This window comes from Dromiciops gliroides, chromosome 5 (genome assembly GCF_019393635.1).
Source record: "Dromiciops gliroides isolate mDroGli1 chromosome 5, mDroGli1.pri, whole genome shotgun sequence".
Classification (NCBI taxonomy): domain Eukaryota; kingdom Metazoa; phylum Chordata; class Mammalia; order Microbiotheria; family Microbiotheriidae; genus Dromiciops; species Dromiciops gliroides.
The window spans coordinates 103,293,122-103,320,330 of record NC_057865.1 but is presented as its reverse complement, the minus strand read 5'-3'; the positions used below and the strand labels follow the sequence as shown (position 1 = coordinate 103,320,330).

At 39.8% G+C, this 27,209-nt stretch overlaps 1 protein-coding gene across 1 annotated transcript in view; it reads left to right on the top strand.

The window, feature by feature from the left end:
* The window catches only part of MGAM (maltase-glucoamylase), a 196,932-nt gene that overhangs the window by 50,364 nt on the left and 119,359 nt on the right, over positions 1–27,209 (top strand). Inside the window, 7 exon segments of the mRNA XM_043967551.1 lie at positions 1,314–1,363; positions 3,008–3,175; positions 5,210–5,362; positions 24,341–24,541; positions 24,658–24,812; positions 25,716–25,884; positions 26,123–26,219. Of these exon segments, the coding sequence (XP_043823486.1) occupies positions 1,314–1,363; positions 3,008–3,175; positions 5,210–5,362; positions 24,341–24,541; positions 24,658–24,812; positions 25,716–25,884; positions 26,123–26,219 (993 nt within the window).

The following is a 27,209-nucleotide window of genomic DNA, read 5'->3' as shown; positions in this document are numbered from 1 at the left end:
TAGTAAGCCCTGCCTCATGGTTTTTTGGTCATTGAGAGAGGTCATTGACCCATTTATTGGTTACTGCTCACCTTACATAAACTGATCATGCTCAGAACCTTGTCATTCTGTTTACCTTAATTTTCAAATGTAACATTAGAGAAGGCAGGAGAAACTCATTAAGAGAGGCCTTTTAGTCTATGTAATGTCTTCCCACTTGCCATCAGTTTTCATCTAATAGTTCACAGATTACTCATGGACATATTTGCAAAATTTCCACTGAAATTAATTGTAGGTATGTAAATAAAACCATTCCTTTGATATTGTTAGAGAAATGTTTGACTAGTAAAAAAGATAGGAAGAAAAAGATGGCTGGTCATGGAGTGAAAGAGAATTATCAAGAGAATTTAAGAAAGGGGGCAGCTAGGTGGCACAGTGGATAAAGCACCAGTCCTGGATTTGGGAAGACCTCAGTTCAAATCTGGCCTCAGGTACTTGACACTAGCTGTGTGACCCCGAGGAAGTAACTTAACCCTCAAAAAAAAATATATGGGGGCAGCTAGGTGGCGCAGGGAATAGAGCACTGGTCCTGGAGTCAGGAGTACCTGAGTTCAAATGCAGCCTCAGACACTTAACACTTACTAGCTGTGTGACCCTGGGCAAGTCACTTAACTCCAATTGCCTCACTAATATATATATATATATATATATATATATATATATATATATATATATATATATATATATATATATATATATATATGAGAAAGGGCCCCAGTATGTTGTGTAGACCTCCTGTAGTAGATTCACAGGAAGATATAGACAAGAGCTATAAAGGATAGGTAGGCATGGATGGATTGAAATATGCATTATTGGAGGGAGTATTCATATTAATGACATCAAAGATGGGCCTAAACTTGTCCACAGCCAAATATTGCTGGTAGTGTGAATACCTCCATTCATTCCATGAAAATACATCTGTGTGGTGAGTGTGCATGTAAGCTGGTATTTTTTTTTCAAAGATTGATATGTTCCTGGAACATCTGGTATTGGGATTGATACATCCAATATTTTCATTCTAGATTAAGTTCTTTTGAAGCTTCTCCATGGGGGAAACTTGAGAAGAAATTTTTATATTTAACTTTATAAGGTAAAGATGGAAGGAATAACACTGGCCTGAAGCCCTGGATTCAGTGGTATAGTGTCTTTAAGGACAGTGGATTTTCCTTCCCTTCTATGTTCTTCTAGGTCTCATCATGAGTGGATAATTCTCTATCTATAGTTCAAAAATTCTACTATGCCCAGACTCTGATGACTACTTATCTCCCTTTCAGATACTATAGCCAGTGGTGCTTACATCTTCCATGAGTTTCTGTTCACCCAAGTAAGTGACTTTTAAAAAATGGTTCCATGACTATATGCATATATGTATGTATGTTTGGGTCTGTGTGTAAGCATTAGCATGTGTGCATAGGGGTCTATTGGTGCCTTGGTGTACAACAATAAGTTGCATATGTACTTACTGATGGTCGACACTTAAATATATAATATCTAATATATATTAATACATATCAATATGTATAAATATAATATGCAATTATGAGAGAGACTGTTAATATACATCAGTAATTCTTTTTTCTCCCTACAAATATTTTTTCTCCTTATTTTTTTGTTACATTTAAAGTTCTGTATTGTCTCTCTCCCCATTCCACACTAGAGAAGGCCACCATTTGATGTAGATTTATAAATATATATATAAAACTATACTATGTGTATTTGTATTTATCAGTTCATTCTCTGGAGGTGAATAGAATTTTCCTTTATAGTTGATTTGAGTATTTATAGTATTCAGAATAACTTGGTTGTTCACAATTTTTCTTTGAATAATATTGCTGTTACTATATACATTGTTCTCTTGGTTCTGCTTACTTCACTTTTCATTATTTCATACAAGTCTATCCATATTTTTCCTACAATCAGCCAGCTCATTGTTTCTTACAGCATAGTAGTACTCCATCACAATCACATACCACAACTTGTTTAGTCATTTTCCAATTGATGGGCATCCCCCTCAATTTCTAGTTCTTTGCCACCACAAAGAGAAATGCTATAAATATTTTAGACCATGGAGGTTCTTTTCCTTTTCCCCCAGTCATATTGGGTCAAAAGGTATAAACAGTTTCATAACTCTTTGGGCATAATTCCAGATTGTTCTCCAAAATGGTTGGATCAGCTCACAACTCTACTAACAGTGTATTAGTCTCAAATTTTCCATATCCCCTCCAACATTTGTCATTTCCCCCTTCTTTCATTTTAGCCAATCTGATATGCTGTGAGATATAATCTCAAAGTTATTTCTCTAATCAATAATGATCTAGAGCATTTTATATGACTATGATAGCTTTGATTTCTCCATAGAAAAGCTGCCTGTTCATATCCTTTGACCATTTATTAGATCAGGGATTCTTAACCTTTTTTGTCATGGCTTCCTTTGGCAGTCTGGTGAAGTCTATGAACTTCCCAGAATAATGATTTTAAATGCATGTAACAAAATCCACAGAATTACAAAGGAAACCAATCATTGAAATAATTATAAAAAATTAAATTTGAATTAAAAAAATTCACAACCTCAGGAATATTTGATCTAAAATAGTTTTTAATGTTAGAAAATACATTATGGATTTTGACAATAGATATACTCTCCTAAATGTGAACTTCTTCAGAGCAGGGTCATTTATCTTTTTGTTTTCTCCAACTCCTAGCAAAAGGAATGGCAAATTATACACTTAAATAAAGGAATGATGAATGAATGGATTGGAATGGGATGAATGTATGAATGAGCAAATGAAAGAATGAATGGAATATTTTGCTCTGGATAATATTAAGGAAGTTACATTCCTCGAATATACTTTGAGACAACACAGACACATTTTGGGTGGCAGCAAGGAAAAGCCATTCTGGGATATAATATTTAAAATACTTGAGGATCAGTATGCACAATAAGGGCTCTTTTTTGGATCTCTTCTAGAATCGTTTGGATGTGAAGGTTTTGCATCAATCCTACAATGATCCAAATAACTTAGCATTTAAGGAGATTAAAATCTTTGGGACAGAGGAACCTATCAACATCTCTGTGAAGAAGAATAATGTCCTTATTGCATCATCTCCTAATGTCACTTACATTGAAGAGTACCAGGTAAAGGACCCATTTTTTGATGTGAGATCACAGGTCCTGAAATATGCTCAGACTGGTGATGCTTCAGTTTTCCAAGCCAATGTGGAGCCCCTAAAGCACTAGGACCTTTGAGATTTATTGGGCAATGGGTTTTGTTGATTATGGGAACGAATGAAAGTACAGCAGTAACTAGGACCAATAAGGGATAGGGATAGCATTAGTCTAAGATATCCAGTTCACAACTCTCTAAGACTATAAATTGTAGAGAGATGTCATATTGAATTTGGAGGCTGTCCATCTGGAACTTCTTTATACCAGTGAAATCATAGATTCAACTATTTTCTCAACCCATATAGCCTATTCACAGTTAGCTTAATCCTTTTCCTTTCCATCTTCATCTGCAAAGGCAGGCATGGAAATTGGTGCAATTTGGGGAATGACTGTGGGGCCAGGAACAAAGCTGCAGCTAGAATGTGATATGTAGCAGAAATGAAAGGTACTGGCAGAGACCTGGAGAGGATTACATGAAGGTCTAAATCTGAAGATGATACCTGTGGTTATGCTTTTAGGTCATTTAGTCCAACCACCACTTTACAAGTCAAGAACCTGAAGCTTATAAAAGTTAAGTGATTTGCCAAAGGCAATAAGCAGGATTTGAACTCAGGTCCCCTGACTTAAAATCCAATCCTTTTTCCTTTGTTCCTTGCTGCCTTGCACAAAGAACATTTTTGGAGAGCATCAGGAAAAAAAAAAGTTTGAGTTGGTAAAGTGAAATAACTGGGCAAGTCATTTGAACTCTCTGACCTTCAATGTTCTCATTAAAAAATGAGAGATAAATCTACTTATACGGAGGTTTGTGAAGGATATTAGATTCCAGGATTGGAATTGATCCAATAAGGCAATGGAATCAGTGATAGGTTCTAAACAAGTCTGTGCTATTATAAAAAAAAAAAAAACCAGTGATGTAGGGAGATTAATTTGCCAGTGGACCATGGGATGAAGCAAGAGTAAAGAGACCTGCAACTAGAGAAGGTGAGATAGGTTATTGTAGCCAACTATTAAATGGGATTTGTCATAGGGTAGTGAGAATAGGAAGTAAGGAACAATTCCAAGAGAAATTTTGGGGAAAGAATTACTAGCTGGTGACTTGTTAGTGCAGAGAACAGTGAGGAGTCAAAGAAGACACTGAAGCTTTGAATCTGAGGTACCATAGGAATTGTAATGGAGAAATTAGGTAAGATATTTTCTTCTGGGAAGAACATGGTAAGTTAGGTTTTTAATACATTTAACTTTAGGTGATTTGGAGGCATAGAAATGTTCTAAGTTAATAATATGAGATTATAATGGAGGTAGAGCTCAAGATTGTAGGTATAGATTTGCAACTCACTAGTGTAGAAATATTTGAAAAAGTGACAACATATTAAGTCTCCAGTGTTGAGAACATAAAACACAGAAGATTAAAAGGAAAAGATTGAACCCCAGGTATAGGAAGATGAAAATGAGACAGTGAAGGAAACAGAAGGGAAAGGTTAGAGAATTAGGAAAAGGACCAGAGGATGCAGCATTAGAAAAAACAAGAGCAGACTGAATTTTAAAAAAAGGATAAAACCAAAATAGTTCTTTCCATTGAGTTCCAATCCATATTGTTTGTTGTTTAGCTTCAACTGCCTGTAGTGAGATCAAGGGTAGTAGTAACATTTGAGAGATGCTACATACTGATAATGACAGCTACCATTTCTCATTTGTAAGTCCCCATTTATTTACTTTCACCCAATTCAAAGATATAAGCTGTAAGTTTTGAAGTGGATTTTGTAGTAAGACACAGCTGCAGTGTTTTCAGGAGATAGTGACATATTCTCTGTAATCCTTCCTATGAGGTCTTCACAATCAGGCATTAACTGAATTTCTAGACTTTGTTCTGGCTTCTGTGACATCTATCCTGGCTTTTGAGAAGCTTTTAAGGGAACCTCATTACATTAAAAGAGGAAAGAACCTTGACAATGGCTTTGACTATTCAATGTAATATTCTCAGCCACTCTCCTTATTTCTCCATAGGTTGCTATCATCTCAGGACTTGAACTTTCCTTGGGAGAAGAATACACTGTGGAATGGAGTTTCAAAGTCAGGGACTTAGTCAAAATAGACTGTTATCCTGAGGACGAGGCAGTCTCAGAAGAAAACTGTACTGCTCGTGGCTGTGCCTGGGAGGTAATAGGCATAACAAAAAATAATTGACAAAGAAACCTCAATGAAACCAGATGGCAATGACCTTAACGTTAGATTTACCAACCACATGCTCCCAGTCATCAGTGGGGACTCACAAAAAAAAAGAAAAGAAAAGAAATCGCTGGCGTTTCTGCCTAGACTGTATTTGGGTTAAGGGACCTTGAGAAAGGATATCTTAGTAAGTCTTTAAAGTCCAAAATTCTAACTGTAATTTCTAAAATCTAACATGTGGTTGACTGACCTGACCCCAGTGTGGGGGAGAAACTAGCTATGATTTACTGATAAATTCAGCAAGAATCTAGGCTTTTAAGTATTTATTAAAGTGTATTAGAAGTTAGTGAAAAGAGAGAGAGTGAGAACATATTTCTTATAGAATGGAAAACCCTAGCTTAGATCTATTCAGGATAGCCAGAGATAAAACCTTGCCTTTCCCTAGCAGCCCATGTGAAGTTTCTCTGTCTGCCACCAAACTGAAGTCCTGAATGAAAAGGAAACCAGATCCTTTTCTGCTTCTCCCAGAAGCCCCCTGTCAAACAGGAAGCAGGGCTGTCCTCACACACAGCTCCAAGCTAATTGGCTGGTAGCTCTGATTGAAAGGTCCCACAGGTGGTTCTATAGATGTAACTTCTAGAAGCCAGGCAACTTTCAGACGCTGGGTAACTTCTGGACACTAAAGTCACATGGTTTCTAAATCACATGATTTCTCCTCATGGTGGAGCTTCCCTTCAATATCTTTCCCAGCAGGGGGTGTCATTCCAATTCTTACAAGGGGACGAGTCCTTTTAGCAGGTGGACATTACAAACAGAGAAAAACTAAAGGGAGCACTCCTCTTTAGTAAGTGGACATTATAAGCAGTGTATACAATGGGGAAAAGGAAAACAGGAAAATGTCCGTTTAAGTCTTTGGAAGTTTTTTCTCAGATGTTTCTTGGGATGTTCTCTGGGTGTAGTTTTGGAATGTCTTTCAGGTGTGGATGTGTGGATGCTGGTAATCATCTGGGAAATTTTCCTACAAAATTGAGCTTAACACAACTTTAAATAGCTTTTCCAATAATCAAATCAAACAATGAGAGTTCTCAAAAACGTGTCTAAGGAAATTCAGAATCTTTTAGAGATTTTACAATTATTGTCCAGTTGTTATACATGAAACATATAATAAAAACAAAAATTGAAACATTATCTAAAAATTAATATTACTACACTCCTCTAAACCTTAATATTACTACACTCCCCCCCTGTAGAGAATAAATTGAGAAGACAATAGTGATATTAATTTAGAAAATAATTTTTATCTTTGTTTCATCACTTTTTGCATCATCTGCCTAATTATCATCATGCCATTATGAGAAATTAAAGAATCTAATATAATTGGCACCAGATGTCAAGGCCAAATCCAACATTGTATTCATCATGACACCTGAGATAATAATGGGGTTTACCATAAGAGAACAGAGAAGAAACAGAGTCAGCTTTAATCAGATGCATAGGATTGAGATGTCCATGACATCAGGCATATAGCAGGGAGAATTGAAGTCAGGTGTTGAATGAGATGGCATAGCCTGGCCACCCGGTGCCATGTGGGGGAAAATTAAACTAAGAAAATCCAACCTTGAATCTTGCCAATAGCCGTTTTCTTGGCCTTTCCCAAAGCAGTGCAGTGCCTGTACTTCGAACATATCTCCCCTTTTGTGACAGTTCAATGTCTGCTCTTGTATGTATTCCTCTTGTGATTGGATGGCATCTTGGCCAACTGGCATCTGGTAACTCAAAATGAACGCAATTAATGTCTTAAGTGATAAATTGCCATAATCCCAGTCTCATATGGATTCAAAAATTGAGGAAAATAATGATTGCAAAAAATGTGAATGTGCCTTGACTCAGAATATAATATATACTTTCAAGTAATAACCTTTTTTACTAAGTATACAATTATCTTTGTGAAAAATCAGAACGTATTTTATTTATTTATTTTTGTTTGTTTGTTTGTTTTGTTTTTTGGTGAGGCAATTGGGGTTAAGTGACTTGCCCAGGGTCACACAGCTAGTAAGTGTCAAATATCTGAGGCCAGATTTGAACTCAGGTACTTCTGACTCCAGGGCTGGTGCTCTATCCACTGTGCCACCTAGTTGCCCCTAAATGTGTTAGACAAGTTCTTTTTTTTAAAGTTTTCAGGGCAATGAGGGTTAAATGACTTGCCCAGGGTCACACAGCTAGTTAAGTGTCAAGTGTCTGAGGCTGGATTTGAACTCAGGTCCTCCTGAATCCAAGGCCAGTGCTTTGTACACTGTGCCACCTAGCTGCCCCCAGAACGTATTTTAATAAAAGTTAAAACACAATCTTAAAAGAATAAGAATCTCTACGAAAATAAGCCCATACTATTGAGTTCAAAATGTAGTTGCAATAGCATAAAAAAGAAACCCTTATGTAACATTTAAACTGACATTTTTTGTAAGTCTAGAACATTTTTTATTTTGATATCTAAAATCTCCAAATCACATATTATTATTTTGCAAAATATGTCCCTATTTATGGCAATAATAAATTTGATTACATGAATGTGAAAAAACTTTTGCAAATGTTCCCTTTTTAAAAAATAGAATTTGATCAAATAACCAGTTGGAAAAAACCCCAAACAATTTAGAATAAGGGAGCACAATACTCCCAGAATTAATATTGTATTATGAAATCAAAACCACCTTGCATTGTTTCAAAATTGGAGAGATAGATGAATAGAACAACATACACATAGAAGAATAAGACAATGAAATTCAATGGTCTATATATGCTGGTAACAGCATATATACTTGGAAAGGACTTTCCCAAGCTGGCTGGGTCCCACTAGTCTGCTGAAAATTTTTTTTTTTTTTTTTGGTGAGGCAATTGGGGTTAAGTGACTTGCCCAGAGTCACACAGCTAGTAAGTGTCAAGTGTCTGAAGCTGGATTTGAACTCTGGTACTCCTGAATCCAGGGCTGGTGCTTTATCTACTGCTCCATCTCGCTGCCCCCTTTTTACATTTTTTTAAAATTTTTTGGTGAGGCAATTGGGGTTAAGTGACTTGCCTAGGGTCACACAACTAGTAAGTGTTAAGTGTCTGAGGCCGGATTTAAACTCAGGTCCTCCTGACTCCAGGGCCAGTGCTCTGTCCACTGTGCCACCTAGCTTCCCCTGAAAATTTTTAATATATACACTGTCTCCTGGTCTCAAATCATGTAAGGAGAAGTCCAAGGGGCCAGTTTGTACTGCTGCTCCTGCCTCATGGATTTCACATAGCCTGGCTTGCAATTCCTGTACATAGGAAACAACAGAGGTATCTCTCCTCCCCACTCCCACCCACCCCCACAATGATGTATATATTGGTGAAAAAAGTTTAGCTTGGATAGGAGAATGGCCAAAAAGCATCTCATAAGGTGATATATGTAGTTCTCCTCTTGGCCTGCTGTGCAAATAGAACAGTGCCAAGGATAGAACATCAGACCACTTCAAATGAGTTTCAGTGCACAATTTGCCAATCATGATATTAAGCTCTTTATTCATATGTTCTACTTGGCCTGAGCTTTGTGGGTGGTAGGGTGTATGGAACTTTGGAGTTACTCCCAAGAAAGAGTAAATTTGGTGACAGTTTTAGATCCGGTAGGTTGCTGGAAAATGTTCCGGCACTGCTACAGGTAAGATGTTAAGGAAAAAAGACACAGAGACATAGGATGGGATGGGAAGGGCCCCATGCACTCGGGTGGAGGCAAAAGGCAAGGTTTATTCGGACAGTCTGACATATTTATACTTGAGGTGAGCAAAAGGAATGTCTTTGTGTGAAGTTTGCACCAAAAGAGCAGGATGAGGGGATTGGTTCCTAGACCTTGGGCCATGTAGGCCTTATCTCTGATCAGGAGCATGTTTCTGTCCTTTGAAGTTTCCTTGGCGCCTATGCAAATGCATCATCCTTGGTGCCCAGCAAATGCATCCGCATCCAGGAAGGATCATTGTGGTTTACAGCCCTCTTATCAAGGGCTAACTAAGAATCAGCACATATTTTCTGGAAGGAGGGTTTCTGTCTGTGAGCTTTGCTCGAACAGTAAAAGGGGGACTTAGCCCCTAACAGTTCCCCCTTCTTTACTAACATGCGCTGAGAAAAATATTTTTGAAAAAGACCTCATGCGTTGAGCAATGATTCCTGTGATGCAGTTGCAAATGCATGGGCCACATAGGATGATTAGTAGGACAGGGATCACCAAAGGGAACAAAACCACCAATTAGAGACCAAAGCCATTGGAGCCAAGAGCCTCCTTTTAAGGGGAAGAGCTGCTCCCGAGCATCCAGGAAGAAACATCATGGAGCTAGTGGACCTGTAGCTCTACTTTTCTAGAATTATTGATATACACACAGCAGGAGGTATTCTGAACCATACACACTCCTCCTTCAGATGCTAATAGATAATCTAGCGCTATAAGATTATCGAGAGCAGCATTGGCCAGTGAATTCAGGGATTCCTCAAGCTCCTGTAAACCTAGGGCTGTGGAATTGGAGATTCTTTCGATGGCCAGCGTAAGATTAGTTAATACCACACTTCATGATCCAAATAGCCCACCTATGGGATGGTGAGGGCTACTGTTTTCTGGATCCACCATAGAAAGTTTTCCCACCCACTGCGTTTAACTCTATGGTGAGGGGGGTGAGTGGATGGGTTAGTGTAAAGGGAGATTTCGGGGTCAATCATATCAATAGAACATTGTCCATAATTAATATAAGGTGAAAGGCAGGAAGTAGTCAAAACAGTAGTTTTATACTGAGATTCAGGGCTCCAGCTGAAAGAGAGGGGTAAGGGTAGGGTGGAAAAGCCACAAACAAATGTATATCCCTTGGGGGCGCAAAGGGAATTACTTTTCAGGTGGTGCAGGTGAAATGTTACATTGTTCCTCCAAGCAGAGAAGAGGAGGGAGGGGATTTTAACAGCAAAGGAAAGGTGTGGTAGGACTGAGGTGTTGGGATAGGCGATTTCTGGTCCTTAGGTAGAATCTTAAATGGAAAATCAAGGTATGTGAGGTTCAAAGGAGGGTGACACCAGATGCAGTTTGTCGTCATATAGAAGGTGGCATTGTCCTTGAAGGTCCCAGATCCCAGGGAACAGTTCTGGCACCAGGAGTGTGTGAAGTTCACTGGAAAACTCAGGTTGGAATTCCATGGGAGAGAGTCAAAACATTTGTAGGTGAAAATACCCCATGTAAATGTTCCATCAATAATGATTTGATGTCCTGAGTGCTTAGTCAAGTTAAGCTGTTCAAAAGAGAAGGTACCCGTTAGGAAACATGGAGATGTCGAGAAGGTATCCCAAAGAGGCACAGCAAGCAGAGGAGAGGTTGCATACAGGGAGGAAAAGATAAAAGGTGGCGTGGTGTTAGTGGACGCCATGCCCCGTGCTATCGGGAGGGGGTTGAGTTCACTTTGGGGGTGTTGCTTGCAGACCAAACAATCTGAAGGGCCAGCGTGGGCAACCGCCTCGCCCAACTGCACTAAGGTGTTGTCTTGCCAGGTAGCAGTATGAGCCGAAGGGGATAGGAGGGAGAGAACGGCCAGGAAGAGAACAGAATGGTCCGAGGAGGTTGGTCCTGGGTCAGGTGAGGAGGCCACCAGGGCCTGGGTTTGAGACACAAGAAGCTTAATTTGTCCCCAAGAGGGGAGCAATGCTCAATGAGTCACAGCTGCTGGTCTACGGTGGTGGCTGTCACACATCTGGAGGAGTCTCATCCTTCTTGTGACGGATTTCATAACAATGGACAAATCGATCAGGGACCCAGATAGGGGATACAGCATCTGTAGGGAAAACACAAACAGATCCTCGCCCCCCAAAAAGAACAGGGGTTGCTGGCTGCCACTTATTAATCATCACATCTTTCCAAATTACATGTTGAGATGGAATAACAGTGGCTTGGGCATATTTCTCGTATGGAGACATCCCCGAGAAATCTAAATTCAAAAAGTTCAAAACAAACAGGGAGAAAGAAATGTTCCTGTTGGGTGTAAGATGTGTCTCAAAAGGTAAATCCTTAAGTCTTTTAATTTGATTCTTTAAAGAAAGGTGAGCTCTTTCTACTATCCCTTGTCCCTGTGGATTATATGGTATACCTGTCTTGTGACAAATTTTAAAGGTGGAACGGAACTGTTCCAAGGCTTTGGATGTGTAAGCAGGGCCATTGTCTGTCTTTATTACTTTGGGCATACCCATATAAGCAAAGGCCTGGAACAGGTGTGAAATCACATCCTTTACAGCCTCCCCTGTATGGGCAGAGGCAAACAGTAAGGTGGAAAATGCATCCACAGAGACATGAATGAAGGATGCACGTCCAAATGAGGGGATGTGAGTAACATCCATGTGCCATAAATGGTTTGGTTTCAGGCCTTTAGGATTAATGGCAAACGAAGGTGGGGACAGTAGTGTAGCTGGAAGGTGGGACAGGACTTAACTATCTGACGTGCCTGTTCCCTAGATAAGCCAAACTGCTTTCGCAGGGCATTTGAATTTTGATGATATAGAGAATGGGACTGTAATGCCTCTTTGTATTTTTCTGAGCAGTTTCTTTTTATAGATCAAAATGCCTCAAGTTTGGAAGTATTTTGAGTAAGCTGGTCTGCTCTGTCATTCCCTTCAGTTAAAGGACCAGGCAGTCCTGAATGTGCTCTTTATGTGTCCCAGAAAAATAGGAGGATGGTCCCTGATTAAAAGTTGTAGCTCTAAAAAAAGATGATATAGTTCGGGGGGAAGGTTACATTTAATTAAGGCTGTTTCAATATGGTTTGCCACATAATATACATATTTACTATCAACGTAGATGTTAAGGGCATTGTCTGGGTAAAGCTTTAGTGCTTGTATGAGTGTGAAAAGTTCTACCTTTTGCGGGGAAGAGAAAGAGGTCAGGACTGTGGCAGTATTGTCAAGTGAAACAATAGCTGCTTTTCCTGACTTCAAGCTGTCTAAAAATACAGTGAGGGCTCCTTCTATAGGTTCATTCTGCAATGTTTTAGGAAAAATGAAGGGATTATGAGCCACTAATGTCAGTAGTTTATTTTGAGGCGGGGAGTAGCGAAATTGCGCAGTAGAATCTGCTAGCGCAATTTGCCAGTTTAAGGAGAATTGGAGCAGGATGTTTACCTGCTCTTTAGTGAGTCGTATGGTAATGAATGCAGGGTCTCGGCCAATTAACTGCCTGGCTCTTTTTCTCCCTTTAGAAATGAGTGTAGTAATAAGGTCAGGGTATGGGATAATAGATTTGGGGGGGGGAGGGAGGAGGTGAGGTGGATCCATTCAATTGGTCCCTCATCATATAAGACAGCAGTAGGGATGGAAGGAGTGGGTAGGATAATAATATTTAGCTAGTCCAGATTTTGAATGCGTATAAGCTGTGCTTGTGAGATAGCATTTTCTACTATTTTAAGAGCTTTTTCAGCCTCTGCTGTCATAGAGCGGGTGGAAGTGGGGTCTGGGCTCCACCTAAATATGGAAAAAAGAGGCTTTAAGTCTGCTGTTGGTAGTTTCAGATAGGGTCGAATCCAATTTATGTCCCCAAATAATTTCTGAAAATCATTAAGTGTTTTCAAATGATCTTTGCAGAAGGAAAGTTTTTGAGGAATTATTTTCGATCCTTCAATCTTTGCCCCTAAATAAAGATAGGGGTTTGCTCTTTGTATTTTTTTCCAGGCTGTCATTAATCCCCAGCTTTGTAGGTGAGAAGTAGCATATGAAAGGAGCTCAGACAGCACCTCTGCAGAAGAATGGGCTAAGAGAATGTCATCCATATAGTGTAGAATATAAGAACAGGGGAATTTACACCTAACTTGCTGTAAAGCTTCCACAACATATTTCTGACACAAAGTGGGGCTGTTTGCCATTCCTTGGGGCAGGAATTTCCATTGATAGTGTCTTAAAGAAGCTTGTTGATTCAGAGAGGGAAGGCTGAATGCAAAGTATCTTTGGTCATCAGGATGGAATGGGATGGCAATATAGAAGTTAGCAGGAATCGCTGCAGGCTTGGGCATGCCAGGTTGTAAGGGGCCTATAGGTTCCATAACTGCATTGACTGCCCTTAGATCCTGAAGAAGTCTCCACTTCTCCGATTTCTTTTTTATAGCAAATATGGGACTATTCCAAGGGGAATTGGAGGGGACAATATGATTGAGAGATAATTGCTCTAAAACTAACTGTTGAATGGCCTCAAGTTTGTCATTTTTTAAGGGCCACTGATCTATCCATACAGGGTGGGTGGTAACCCAGGTTATCTTATCTGCTGTTTTTACATGAGAGGCCTTTGTTATCAGTGGCCCTGCCAAAAAGGCAGGTCTGTGGATTTGCTGGAGTCTGGTATGTGCTTAGTTAAAGGTATTTGTGACAACACATCTCTTCCCCAAAGATTTAAAGGGACATGCTCCAATACATAGGGCTAGAAAGTCTGGGTGTGATTGGAGCACTGCCAAGGCAAGAATGTAGAGCTTTGTCTAGGCTCGGCAACAGAACCCACCCCCTCTAGTAAGGTATGGGTTGGCTTTGTAGGCCGTTGTAAAGGCCATGAATGTTATGAAATCACTGAAATATCTGCTCCGGTATCAATCAGCCCTTCCATAGATTTTCCCTGAACTACTAGGGTAAGCATTGGCCTTTGTGGTGTAATCTTGGAAGTCCAATATATTCCAGTGGACCTAAATCGCTGTGTACCCCGGGAATATGATTGTATGGATTTCCCTTGGGGCAGGTAAGGAATTATTAAAATTTGAGCAAAACGAGTGCCAGGTGTCAGGGTCACCTGGTGAGTGAGAGCATAGGCAATGATGATAATCTCTCCAGTAAAATCAGCATCAATGACACCAGGAACTACCATAAGGCCTTTAAGGCTGCTGGAACTTCTGCCTGTAAGAAGGCCAAAATGACCAGCAGGAAGGTGGCCTGTAGTACCTGTTGGAATCTTAATAGGATTTTCTCCTGGGGAGAGGCATATCAGTTTTGTGGAGGAGAGATCAATCCCTACACTTTGTGGTGTGGCTTTGTGTAGGGAGAGAATGGGAGTCAAAGAAGAGCCTTTCTCATTATCTCTCCCATTATCTTTTAAGGTGCCTGGGAGGGGCCCCTTTTCAAGTTTCCAAAAATCAAATTCCCCTCAGCATCCGTCTTAGATCCGCATTCATTTGCCCAGTGTCTCCCTCTTTTACAGCGGGGACACACAGTTTTAAGTCTAGATGGTGATTGGGATTTGGGTTGTGTGAGATTTAAAATTGGATACTAGAGCATTAACCTCCCCTTTTTAACCTTTCCCTTATTTATCTCCCAGACTAGTAAATGGAAGAAGCCTCTGGTCTCTAGTTAGAGATTTTATTGTTTGGAAATTACAAGGTGATGTTGATTAGAGAGACAGGAAAATAGAAATGCAAAACAAATAGTCTTAAGTCTAAGCTTAGTCTATATTCCGTATAAAACTCACCAAAAACCCAAGGCCACCTTTGAGGGGGAGAGCAGCGTCAAGCACGTGCTGTTATGGCGAGCTGGGCCGAGTCCAATCTCCGTCAGCGTCTCTGTGTGCAGTGCCAGTCATCGGACAAGGAGAGCCGACCAAAAACCGTTCTCTCCTTGCCTTTTAAGCTCGCACCCCGGAAGTGGAGTGCCTAGCAAGTGGAGGTGGAGTGCACGGCCATTCATCACGGTCTCCTCCCCAAAAGGGTGGTCCTTCAAAAACTGGTGTCTTTCTATCGCTAACCGACTGTTAAAAACTTTTTTTACCACATTCCCCCCTTTGATTCCTCAAGAAATGAAATGTTTCCTTGGTGGAACAGTAAAAAAAAATAACAGAATATAATAACTATTGCTAACTAATAATATGTTAACAACAATATAGAAAAGGAAGAGAGGAAAGTTTTGTCCAGAGGGGCGTTTTTTTTTTTTTTTTTCTCATGAACCGACGCTTTGACATTGGTCTCGCAAAGGGAGGACCTCTGCAGAGAGTACATGTTACAGATGGCATATAATAACAGAAAGGAGATAGTAAAAACTAACAAAACAAAACAGTTCATATAAAGTCTCTGAGTTCTCTTGTCTTCTTGAAGTGGTAAGATGTCATCAGGAGGAAACTGGATTCTGGTCAGGAAAACTGGATTCTGGACTCTGGTCTGGATTCTGGTCTGGAAAAACTGGATTCTCTTCTTTAACTGTTTGAATTGCTGCGTTTTTACTAAGCCTTAGCATAGCATTGTTAACGATCAAATTAATAAATTCCATTACATTCCCTCCTTTATATCCTCAGACTTCTAATAGAGGGTTGAGGTAGTTATGCAATCAGTAACACTTTTTACCACCATGTATCTGGATCAAAGCCAAATTTAGTATGTGTTCATGACACCTGAAAATGTTATGGAAAGGTCATCATACCATATCTTATGGTTCCGAGACAGGCAGTGATTATGTTAGGCCACAGGTGAGTTCGACTGAGTGAGACAAAAAGAAAACACATTCAGTTAAATTAGGTTATATTAGAAGGGAGAGAGGATGAAACTGGACTGTGCCTAGTAATTGTGCTCTACATAGTCACCATCATAAGCAAACCATGGACTTACAGTATACCTGTCTCTCCTTTTGTTGCACATATATTCTCTCCAGGGCCTGCATCAGAGTTCACAGCAAGTTAGTCTCTGAAATGATAAGTTTCCATACTTCGAAAATCTCATATAAATTTCACCAAAGACAGTATGATGGTAAAAATGCATGCTATGCTGCATAACTGAGAATATATTAGTGATATATACAATAATTCCAAACCATACTCGGAGTATAATGACATAAATAATAAATGAATGTAAATAGCTGATTATATTAGACATTATTACATAATCTTCTTTTAGCAAGTAAACCACATCGTCTTATACATGAATTCTCTAGTATAACAGTAGCAGATACTTAAAGTGGTGATTAATTTATCTAAAAGAAATAAGACTTCAATTAGCAAGGTTCAATATTCAATGTTTTCAGTGAGGTATCAAGCAATAGGGTTCAATAACCCTCTTTTTTAGTTAAACAGAATACCATAAAAGAGAAAAGAGAAGAAAAAAAACTCATTAGAACACATGGTTCTCTCAAAAAGAAAGAATTAAAAAAAAAATTCTGGTAGCTTCTGAGGCCCCGATGGCCTCACCCACAGCATATACTTAAAATGTCTTTGAAAAGTACAGAATTGAGTTTTAAAGAAAAGCAAAAGAAACAAAAGTTAAAAAACAAAGCAAAACCAAAAACAAAAATAAAAAGCAAAAGATTTGCTAAGCACCCTTTTGTGCTCTTAAAGAACTTAAGGGTGTGGTGAATTCCAGGTCTTTTCAGTGCCTTTCAAAAGTCAAAACAAAAACAAAAAGGATTAAAAAAATAGGTATAGGGTAGGGAAAGGGTGGGGGAAATTGAGGTGGGCCAGAAAACTAGGCCATGTGCTTCAGTGCTTTGCCTGTAGAAGGAAATGCTTGTTAAATTTTAAGGTATTTAAGCTGCTAGAATTTGGGGAGTGATGACATGGAATAATAATACCCTGGCTTTTCAAAGCCTCGATTATAGGGGTGATCCCTTCTATTGCTTCCCTAGACAATGGATACTGTGGAATGGAGGGGGGTGGTCCCCCCTTAACTTCAAAGGTAACAGGCATGGCAGACTTAAGGAGCCCCACCTCATTAGGGGATGAGGCCCTGGCCCAGGGTCTGGTTTGCTTACTAATACTGATTTAAAAGCTCCTGTGTCTAGCAGACAATCGTAATAAGTCTCCCCCACTTTTAGGGTGACATGTGGTTCTTTACTCTGGGGAGGTGAATGGACTGGTACAAGGGCATTCAAAAAATCTGGATCTGGGAATATATGGATTTCATTATCTATGTTCCATTCCTTCCCAAGACCCCATCATTCCTGTGTCCTCCTCTGAAGGGGACCTTGGTTACCATTATTCTGGTACTGCCTTTCTGTATTCCTCTGATAGGGTCTATTTCTATTTTGATTTCGCCTGTAATTAGAATTAGAATTTCTTCTCCAAGTCCTACATTCCCTCAATCCATTTCATCAAGGAAACGTCCCATTTCTTGAGGAAACAAAGCAGGGAACTGTAACGATTGGAATGACGCCACCTGCTGGAGACTTACTGTAGAAGAGTTCTGCCCATGAAGTGAAGGTCTTTGAGGGCAAGACGAGGAGTCTTTTCTCTGGCATCAGGAAATGACACTGGCTAATGGGAGGAAGAAGGAAGAGACTGGCACTCAGTCTCAGGCTCTTTCCTGAGGACTCCGGCAGAGAAGGGAGCTAGAAATGCGCTCTACCTTTAATAGATAGGAATCTAGGCCTTTCTCTCTCTCTTTACCAAATTCTTATTCTCCTTAATAAATGCTTAAAAGTCTAACTCTTGCTAAAGCTTATAATTTATTGGCGACCACTCATTAGATATTTTAGACAGACTAGCTAGAATTTTAGCCCTTAACAGTTGAATGTCTTCATTTGTGGGACAGTTCCTAGTGAAATGTCCTGACTCCCCACATTTAAAGCACCCTTCTTGATTTTTTTTGTACTTGAAGGGCAGCTGCTATGGCCGCTTCTTGAACGTGAGATGGTCCAATGTCCCTGCAGACTCTAATATACATCTCCAAATCAGAATTGTTTTTAAATGATCTGATTGCATTTTGGCAGACCAAGTTAGCATTATCAAAGGCAAGCTGCTTAATAAGAATGTCAGCTGCCTCTCAATTTTGAATAGTTCTGTCAATAGCCTGTTGTAAATGGGCTACAAAGTCCTGATACAGTTCCTCTGGCTTCTGTACTACTTAACTAAATTCCTCAGATCCTTTTGAGGCTGGGAGTCTTCTCCAGGCCACAAGACCAAGGTTACTAATAAGCATATATACAAAATCCTCATATCCTAGTTGCATATCAACGTCAACATATCTGCCTTCTCCTACCCGCATATCAAGAGTAATAGGAAAAGGTGCATTTGGGTGTTTCCTAACTTTGGCTCCAGTGAGTTCTAGATATTCTGTTTTCCAAATTAAATAGTCTCCTCCCGAGAGACAAGAACTGCGATATGCTGCCAATCATCCGGGGGGAGGGGTGCCTTTGCTACGCCCTCAAGGATACCTAAGGAGAAAGGTGCAAGTGGAGGCAAAAGGCAAGGTTTATTCAAACAGTATGACATATTTATACTTGAGGTGAGCAAAAGGAATGTCTTTGTGTGAAGTTTGCACCAAAAGAGCAGGATGAGGGGATTGGTTCCTAGACCTTGGGCCATGATAAGGAGCATGTTTCTGTCCTTTGAAGTTTCCTTGGCGCCTATGCAAATGCATCATCCTTGGTGCCCAGTAAATGCATCCGCATCTAGGAAGGATCATTGTGGTTTACAGCCCTCTTATCGAGGGCTAACTAAGAATCAGCACATATTTTCTGGAAGGGGTGGTTTCTGTCTGTGAGCTTTGCTCAAACAGTGAAAGGGGGACTTATGTTAGCCCCTAACAATTTGGGATAAAACAGAATCAGTAAAATGTGTGCCTTTGTCAGAATCAGTGTGGGCTGGTGGGCCAAAGTGAGGGTCTATTTCTTTAAGGAGAGTTTTGGCAACAAAGGCAGCTATGGCTTGGGAACATGGAAAAGCTTCTACCCACCAGGGAGTTGATCAACTATAACAAGACAAAACTTATAATGTCCTGCCTTAGGAATTATGATATAATTAATTTGTAGATGCTCAAAAGGTGTACATGCTAAAGGTTGTCCTCTATAAGCTTTAGCCCAGAAAGCATATTGATTATAAGTCTGACAGAACAAGAGGCACAAACTCTAGAGGCCACATTAGTAACTCCAGGGGCAATCCAAACCCTTTTTGCTGAGTCCACAATTCCTTGTGTGCCAAAATGGCCTTTTCTGTGAATAGATAGGCATACCTGACGATAGAAGCTCTGGGGGAGAAGCAACTTCTCTGAATTCACCCAGACCCCATTGACGTCTTTAGCCTTGAATTTCTTTTTCTACTTCTCTACTTCAGACTTATCATAAGTAAGAGAAATGGAAACATCATCATCAGAAGAAAGATTAAATATATGTTCAGGGGGTTCCAAAGCAGCAAGCTTAGCAGCTGCATCAGTTCATTCATTCCCTTTTGAAACAGGGTCGCTTTTTACAGTATGAGCAGGACAAGGAACAATAGCTAAGGCAGATGGGAGTTTTAAAGCAGATAGGAGATCTTTAATAAATTCTCCATTAGCAATAGCTTTGCCAGCAGAGGTTAAAAATCCTTTTAAAATCCTCTTTGCATCCAAAGCATTCCTACAGCATGGCAGACACTAAACACATATTTAGAATTAGTATAAATAGTAGCACTTTTTCCTCTGGTTAGAGAACAGGCTTGTGTGAGAGTCACAAGTTCAGCAGCCTGTGCACTAAGATGTGAAGGCAGAGAAGCTACCCAGATATTGTCATAATCAGAAACTATAGCAGCACCTGTATAACGGGTACCCTCATGCATAAAAGACAAACTGTCAGTATAGAAGATAAAATCAGGGTTCTCTAAGGTTGTGTCAAAAAGATCATCACAGGGTTTCTCAGCCATGTCAACTAGGGAGGTGCAGTCATGCAAAGGCTCCCCTGAGAGTGGCAGGTCAGGGAACAGTGTTGCTGGGTTAAGGACTGTACAATGCTCTAAAGTGATTCTCTCATTTCCTAGCAGGGTTACTTCATATCTAGTGAGCCTTTGATCTGAAAAAGCCTGTGTTCTATGATGCAGTGAGAGAGCCTCAACTTCATGAGGGCATTGCAAGATTAGAGGGTTACCTAAGACCAGATCAGAGGCTTTTGGTAGAACAAAAGGGTTGTAGTGGCCACCACCCTAAGGCAAGGTGGTGCCCCAGCAACTACCGAATCAAGTTGAGTGGAATAATAAGCTATTAGGCACTGGACAGATCCTAATTTTTGAGTCAGGACCCCAGAAGCCACTCCCTTCTATTCATGTACAAAAAGAGGAAAATACTTACGGTAGTCTGGGAGTCCTAGTGCAGGTGCTGATAACAAGGCTTGTTTTAATTCTTTTATAGCTGAAAGATGCTGGGAATCCAGCTATAAAGGTTCTGGGACAGAATTTTTGGTTAGAGATGTAAGAGGCTTAGTAACTTCACCAAAAGAGGGTATCCATTGTCTATAATATCCAGCTGCTCCCAGAATGGCCCATAGCTGCTTCTTAGTAGAGGGAGCAGAGAGTTGTTGAATAGTCTGGACACACTTAGGAGAGATGGATCATTTGCCAGCAGCCAAAACAAAACCTAAATATTTCACCTGAGGCAGACACCATTGTACTTTAGACTTAGAGACCTTATGGCCTCGTTTGTGCAGCTCTAATAACAGGTGCTGGCTGTCTTCTTGGCAAATTTCAGTATTTGGTGCAGCCAGGAGTAAGTAATCTATATATTGGACTAAAGTAGAGCCTTTAAAGGTAATGGAGGCTAAATCCTACTACAAAATTTGGGAGAATAGTGTGGGACTGTCAACAAACCCCTGTGGGAGTCTGGTCCAAATCCACTGTCTATTCTTCCAGGTAAAGGCAAAAAAGTATTGGAAATCCTGATGTACTGGTACTGAAAAGAAAGCAGAGCAGAGATCTACCACTGCAAAGCATGTTGCTTTACATGGGATTGAGGAAATGATAGTAGCAGGGTTAGGTACTATTGGATGGCTAGGTATAACATAGGAATTAATTTCTCGAAGATCTTGTACAAAACAGTAAACAAGCTTGCCATCTGGCCCAGGCTTGGGTTTTTTAACTGGCAAAATAGGGCTATTGCATGGGGAATAAGGGCATAGGACAATTATGCCTTGGTTTGTCCAAGCCTCAATTATAGGAGAAATTCCCTCGATGGCTTCTCTAGATAAGGAATATTGTGGAATGGATGGGGCTGGGCTATCTTTGGTCTTAATGATAATAGGCACAGCAGATTTAAGGAGACCTACATGAGTAGATGAGGAAGTCCATAAGGACTCAGGAATATCAGAAAGGATTTCAAATGTATCCCCCACTGTTTCCTGAGTGTCTGAGATCAAAATTGGCAGTAAGTGGACAGTATCCTCTGGCAATTCCAGGGAAATGCCACAATCTGGAGAACAAGATATGGTTTCTCTAAGTTTACAAAGGAGGTCATGACCTAATAGGTTTGCAGGACAGTCAGGCATAAGTAGGAATGAATGTTCTACTGTTAATGGGCCCAGATTCACTATGCAAGGGATTAATTTTGCAACGGATTGGGCTTTTCCTGAAACACCAACTACATTTAGAGATTCAATAGGTGTACATCCAGGGTCATGTTTGCTCACTAGGACTAATCTTGAGGCTCCTGTATCTAATAAACAATCATAATAAGTATCTCCAATCCTAAGAGTCACATGGGCTTCATTACTTTGAAGAGGGGAATGGACTAGCATAAGAGAGCTAAAAATTTCAGGGTCTGGAAAGGTAAAATCTTCAGATTCCACTGTCCTCCCCCCCATACACCATCAGTCCTCTATATCTGTCTGATATGTGCCCCCATGAGAGAGCCTGTGACTGTTTTCATTCTGCTTCCCTATATCTCTCTGAAAGGGTATGTTTTGTCTCTGTCTGTACCCCCCTGAAAAGATCTATCTCTATTTTGGTTCTGCTTCTCTGTATTCCTCTGAGAGAAATTATATCTATTTTGGTTCTGCCTCTCTGTATTCTTCTGAGAGAAACTATATCTGTTTTGGTTCTGTTCTCTTTTCATCATCCTACAAAACCACATTAAATGTCCTTGTCTATTACAGTAATAACAAAATCTAGGGGGTTGATAGTGATACTGGGGTTGATAGTGGTTCTCAACTGCCCAGCCTCACTGCCTCATTGTTCCTTGTACTGGAGCTAAAATGCCTTGTCTGTTCCTTTCTTCCTTCTCATTTCCTTCATAAATATATGTTGCTATTTCTTTAAGTCTGTCAGGACTCAGACTACTCCAGCCTAGACACTGCCTTTCAAAATATTTCCGTATTTCTGGTAAAGACTGGTGTATAAAATGAGAAGAGATAACATGGGCATCTCTAGTATCTAATGGGTCTAGTCTAGCATATTGCCTGGCATGTTTACACAATCTATCATAGAATCTATTAGGTCTCTCATTAGGTCCTTGAACTATATATATAAATTTTTGCCAGTTGTCAGTCTTTCTAGCATAGGATTCCATTGCCTTCAGCAATGTTTCTCTTGCTTCCTTCAACATATCAAAATGCTCAGGGATATTGGGGTCCCAGACAGGGTCTTCTAAAAGCCATCCAATCTCAATTTTTCTGATGTTTCTAAGGAGTTCACTGCAGCTATTATATCAGCGCTTTCCCCTGGGGATAATATCATTTCCATGAGATCATTAATATCATTCCAAGTGGGTGAATATCCTCTGAAAATTGCCCTAAACTGGCTGATAATTGCTGTGGGATCCTCATCAAATTTAGGAATTTCTCATCTCCATAAACTTAAATCTATGGGGCCAAAAGGTATATAGCTCCTGAGCTTCACTACAATACCCTTTTTATCTTGGGTGGGGATCTCTTGAAGGGGAAGAATTTTTGTCTTCTCTGTCTCCTCTACAGGTGAATTTTCTCTTTTTTTCTTTTTTCTTTTCATGGTTGGTGTTTCAGCCTGAGAGAGAGGCTTGCATTCAAGCTCAGGCTCGAGTTCCCTCTCTTTTTCCCCCTTTCATGTCAATTCCTAACTTGCTACATTCCAGAGGTTCCAATAAGTTAAATCTTTGGGGTAATCAAAGTGCAGGATCATTTGTAGAGTCTTCAATGTTAAGTGGTCAAAAGATCCATTCTCTAACCATTTGTTTTCCAGTAAGCTAAAATATTTTTTATGCCACATAAAACACAGTTTGATAAGCCTTGCTTTTTTTCATGCCTGGCTGAATCGGTAGCTTATAGGAGTCCCATGCCGCAATTATTTTTTCAAGAGGAGACACCTGTATTATATGGCATGTAGTATCATTAGTCCCCTTTTTGTAATTAAAAAATTTCCTCACTATGACACAAAGAAAAGTAAGAATAAAAACAAAAATAGGAATAGAACATTTGAATTCACAAGGACCAAGCTTAAACACAAGTTCAATCCTGGTGTGGGTGAACAACCAGGAAAAGAAGCTTAAGATGCTAAAACTCAGGAGGCTTTTTTGATCCAGTAGAAAAGGTAAAGAGAGAGACACATGGAAATGGTAGGCTAAAATTAGAAAAAGGGTACTTAAGAGGTACTTAGTAAGAGAAACCCAATTGAAAATTTAAAGGGACAGGCACATGTGGAAATAGAGGAAAATTCCTTACCCAACTGTAAGATCAGAAGACTGATGGATTCAGCATTCTCGTTTGTGGTTGCCAACTGTAAAGCCTAAAATTCTGTGATGTCTAAAAATCTAATGTGTGGTTGCCTTAAATTAGAAACTTTAGCACCAGTCTTTGGGCATTAAGCATTTATTAAAGTATATTAGGGGTTAGCAAAGAGAGAGAGAGTGGGGAAAAGCAGCCTTCATCAAGCTATCTAAGAGCTAGCATCTGTCCTGCTGCCAACAGCTGGTTCCCTAACCAAAAGAGGAAGATCCTTTTCTGCTTTTCCCAGAAGCCCCCTGTCAAACAGGAAGCAGGTCTGTCCTCACACACACAGCTCCAAGCTAATTGACTGGTAGCACTCATTGATACAACTAACAGGCAGTAATTTCCAGATGCCAGTCTGACCTTCGAAACTCCCAGAGGTCACCTCATGCTTTCTCCTCAGGGCAGAGCTTTCCTGTAATGCCTTTCTCAGCAATATGGTAGCACTCCAATTCTCACAGTTGGAGGACAACACATTTTCACTGTTACCAAATGATAATTGTGGAGAAATAAATAATTAGCCAAACTTCAGTCTATGTACATACTCACCCTTATTTGATTGCCCTTGTTTTTCAGTTATCCACTTCTCCAGGAGTTCCTAGCTGCTATGTCACCAATTACCTATACTCTATTAGTAACATTCAGTACAACCCAATGGGGGTTACTGCTGAGCTCTTCTTAAATTCATCTCTATATGCTTCCAACATGCCCTCTACCCCTGTGAACCTTCTCCGTTTGGATGTCACCTACCATAAGAATGATATGCTGCAATTTAAGGTAAATTTCTTCTTTGTGTTTCATGAATCAAGTCCATGACTCTGGGATGTTAGGATTCAATGACTTTGACCAACAGTTTTTCCTTCAAACTATAATAGCATGTTTTCTTGCTCTAGATCTATGATGCCAATAGCAAAAGGTATGAGGTCCCAGTGCCCCTCAACATCCCTAGCTCTCCCTCTAGCACCTCTGAGAATCGGCTCTATGAAGTTTTCATAAGGAGCAATCCTTTTGGGATTGAGATCCGACGCCGGAGCACTGGTACAGTAATGTGAGTAGAACCACTTTGGAATGAAATTAAAGGATAGCTGATTTCTGATTCCGAAAAATTTAATTTTTACTGAGATTAGCTTGAGTACTAGTTCCTATACTTATTATCTAAACAGCATTACTACCCCAGAAAACTCATGGAGCCTCTGTGAAGCTCTGTTTCATCATCTATAAAAAGGGAATAATCAACCTTTAATTATCTTCATGAAGTAGTTTCAAGGAAAGTACATTATAAAGTTTAGAGGTCTATATAAACTGAATTCTTATTATGAAAACACTATCCTAAAGTGATAGTCTGGGTTCAGGTTCTAGAACATAGATAGATAGATTGGTGGATGGATGGATAGTGCATTTATTAAGTAGTTACCATGTGTCAGTCACTGTGCAAAGTACTGGTCTATAAATATAAGCAAGCAAGACAGTTCCTACCCTGAGAGAGCTTATGTGGGGGAAGACAGTGTATAAAGGGGTGTTGGAAAAGGAAGGGGTTATAAGTACTTGAGCAGGACATGGAATGGTCCTAGAAAGATAAGGCAGTAGTCCACTTATCAAAACTGAGGGTTTTTGGTGTGGACTTCAGGTTACCTGTAGTGATGAGTTGAAGGTGATGGTCCAAGTGGAGAGAGAAGGCATGATAAGTAGCAGACCAACAAGTCCTTTCAGTGGGATCTGTTTTCATGAATCCTTTTAAAATCCCTGTTTGGGACCATCCTTTGAGGAATCCCACATAACTGAGGACAGTAGGAGAATAATGGATGATGGTATATATGGCATTTTGGTATTTCGGAGTTATAGAATTGCATTTTATTTGAAAAAATCAATTCTGTTTTAAAGAAGGGAATTTACAACACTTCATGATGGTAAAATGTCTCATCCAGAATAAACAACTGCTTTTGTGTTGCAGTTGGGATTCTCAGGTCCCCGGCTTCACCTTTAATGACATGTTCCTACGCATCTCCACCCGCCTCCCATCCCAGTACATCTATGGCTTTGGGGAAACAGAGCACACGACCTTCCGGAGAAACATGACCTGGCACACATGGGGAATGTTTGCTCGGGACCAGCCCCCAGGGGTAAGGAGGCAAGACTTTGGGGATCTCTTTGTCCTTCCCTATCCATATTCCTGTGTGTTCTCTCCTGTCTTCATTCATTTAAGCGTTCCCAGGTCTGTAGCGTTCTGCTCCGACACAGAAGAAGTCAGCTCTTTTATTCTCCTCTGGCCTTGACACCTTTAACCACCTTCAAGGAGGAATCTGGATTCAACACTGGGATCCATTTACATGTGCGTTTCTTTTTTTTCTGTTTCCATAGTACAAGAAGAATTCCTATGGTGTGCACCCATATTACATGGGTCTGGAGGAGGATGGCAATGCCCATGGAGTGCTCCTGCTCAACAGCAATGCCATGGGTAAGATGGGAGGTTTCTTATTGACCCTTCTGGGCCATATAGTTCTCAATGGGATCGTCCAATTCCATTAAATTTGAGAAACATTATTTGAGCTTTTTTATGTGCACAATATTGAGGAAGATATAAAGATAAAGACAGATAGGTGGTGCAGTGGATAGAATGCTGGCCTCAGAGTCAGGAAGACATAAGTTCAAATCTGTCTTCAGACATTTACTAGCTGTGTGACCCTTGGCAAATCACTTAATCCTGTTTGCCTCAGTTGGAAATGACTGAAAATGTAAACAACAACAAAGATAAAGACATATTCCCTTCTTTCAAACGGTTTATGGTCTAGTATGGGAGATTTTATACACACACTTGAAGATGTGTGTATATATATGTGTTACACGTAACATAACAAATATGTATGCACATATATTTATATGTAACAATATATTTATATATAAAATAATTGTTATATAATATGTCATCATATATAGTTTTATATATAAATAATATAATGTTTCATATATAATGATTACAAAACAAAAAACTGATTCTATATAAAAGAATGAACAATGTGCTATAAAAATTTGGAGAGATTACTTCTGACCTTTATGGAATAAGGAGATGGGAAGTATAAAGGAATTAAAATCTTTGAAGAGTGGGGAGTACTTCAAAATGAAAAGATAATGGGGTAGCAGAGATGATAGGAAATAACATGAACAAAGACAAGGAGGAGGGAAAGTATTAAACATGTTCATAGCACTATGAATAATCCAGTTTGGGTGAATTATAGCATTTATGGGGGGGGCAGTATAGGAAGTGTGGTTGGAAATGTATATTAGAGACAGATTGTAAAGAGCTTTGACTGCCAGACTGAAGTGCTTGGATGTTATTTGCTACGTAATGTAGTGGCATTTTGAGGACTGTGTACTAGCAAGATTAATTAGAAGAACTATGTAGGATATACTGGAAGTGGGGTGAAACTGGAGTTAACCATTTAGTATG